Source organism: Perkinsus marinus (assembly GCF_000006405.1).
Source record: "Perkinsus marinus ATCC 50983 genomic scaffold scf_1104296952096, whole genome shotgun sequence".
Taxonomy (NCBI): domain Eukaryota; phylum Perkinsozoa; order Perkinsida; family Perkinsidae; genus Perkinsus; species Perkinsus marinus.
Window position 1 is genome coordinate 1 of NW_003209016.1, and position 1,766 is coordinate 1,766.

Here is a 1,766-nt window from a genome sequence, read left to right on the forward strand (position 1 = left end):
GTAGATATTCACACCTAGCATCATAGTCATCATCATGTTGGTGCATACCCTCATGAATAACATCTCAGTCCATCCCCATGCAGAAGCAAGGTCCGCTGGGGTCCGTCCATGCCCATCAATAGCCTCTAAAAGGGATCTGATACGTATATCCCCACCCAATCGATTGGCTCCATCAATAAGCTTATCCACAACCTGATATCATGATGAATAGGCCTCCACACTGACTACTACTACTACCATCCTATTGCCTGCAGCAGCAGCTAGATGCATAGTAGTGCACCCATTACGGTCCTTCCTCTCAGCATCCAAATCCTCTACATTCATAACAAGGTCACATGCATCTGCTTGCCACCTGGCCAGGCCTTGACGAACCTCCTCGTCGTCCTCCACTGGGCCTGCTGGGCCACCATCCTTACGGAAGGTATACCTTAACGGTTAAGGTTGCCAATAATGACTAGACTATATATTACCCATAGAGGGTATCAACCTCCATCGGGGGTATCCTCATTGTCCCTTTCATTATCCTATAATCACCTTATTATCACATTGAGTAGTAGTATGTCGTCCTTCTCACGCATTAGCCTTATGCCTAGGTGTAGCCAAGAGGGCTGCCATAAGTGGTGTCCTCCTATCCATAGAAGCATGATGAGGGGATACATACAAGGCGTTAACATCACGGCCTTGGACTGCCTCTGGGACCGACAACACTACATCGACAATGTTCGACAGTGTTGCTGGTTACTTCTATTGGGTACTACAGATGTAGGGAGACCGTGAATAGTAGGTCGAGTAAGATCACGTAAAGCATTGAGGGATGTGGTACGGCGAACATGATGATGTACCTTATAAGATGGTAGTAGGGAGAAGGATGATGAGGTTATACATACTAGAGTGGCCCATCGTGGTGACCATACTGGCATAAGCCATCGTCTAGTGATATGTCCTAGGATACCCATTAAAAAGGAGAAGGATACTACTCTAACCATCGTCACTCCTTACTAGGCTACTATCGCATGCTATACTACGTGAGGTTTTCCCAACTGCAAAAAGGAGCAAGTCCACGTCTTGGCTGGACAGGGTATGATTTTGAACAACTCCTACGGCGCCGGAAAGCGTCCGCCGAGTGGCGGAAGAAACGTTAAGAGATTCCGTTGCAAAGACTCAAGGGTGGCATCCATACGCATTGATGGTTATCCAACTTCACAGCACGACGGAGGGTCTTACTGCGATCGACCCAGACCTCTCTGACATGCCCCCCCCCCAATTCCTCGAGAAGCACAGCGTCTTCTGGCCCGAGTTCGATGTTTATCATACCGCTACGATTGGATACGCTCAAAGAGAATGACACCTTGCAAACAACAGACGAGGTTGAATCTATGGCAGAGACCACATGCTGCTGCCATGAACATCGATATCGCTCACCGGGGGGTTCTCTTCTTCGCTACCGTCACTCAGTTGGGTTCGGCGGCAAGATTGGATAACATTGGATATACGCCAATCGGCTGTGTACGTTTGCCCAGTAAATGCTGTCAGGTACGGTGACGCTAAAAGGAGATACCACAGTCGATACACTTCCACCCGGTTCGGAGTACACTTAGGGAAATCAAAAGCATCTCTCGTATTTGGAGTTCCCAAGTACCATGTGAGACCCAAGTGACAGAAACACCAATAAAATCACAGGGCCGGACAAGGAAGAAAATAAAAGTGCCACAAAGAAGGGAATGGTCGGCCTCGCGCCGAGTAAGCGGGAATTATTTATTAGATTG

The 1,766-nt window shown here is 48.2% G+C and overlaps 1 protein-coding gene across 1 annotated transcript; it reads right to left on the bottom strand.

Moving 5' to 3' along the window:
• Positions 1 to 50: 50 nt before the first annotated feature.
• Positions 51 to 615, bottom strand: Pmar_PMAR016979 (hypothetical protein; the record flags this gene model as incomplete). Its single annotated transcript, XM_002777300.1, has 4 exons — positions 51 to 125; positions 238 to 427; positions 471 to 524; positions 575 to 615. 4 exons carry the CDS (start codon positions 613 to 615, stop codon positions 51 to 53), a joined length of 360 nt encoding a protein of 119 aa, XP_002777346.1.
• Between the last annotated feature and the right edge of the window lie 1,151 nt (positions 616 to 1,766).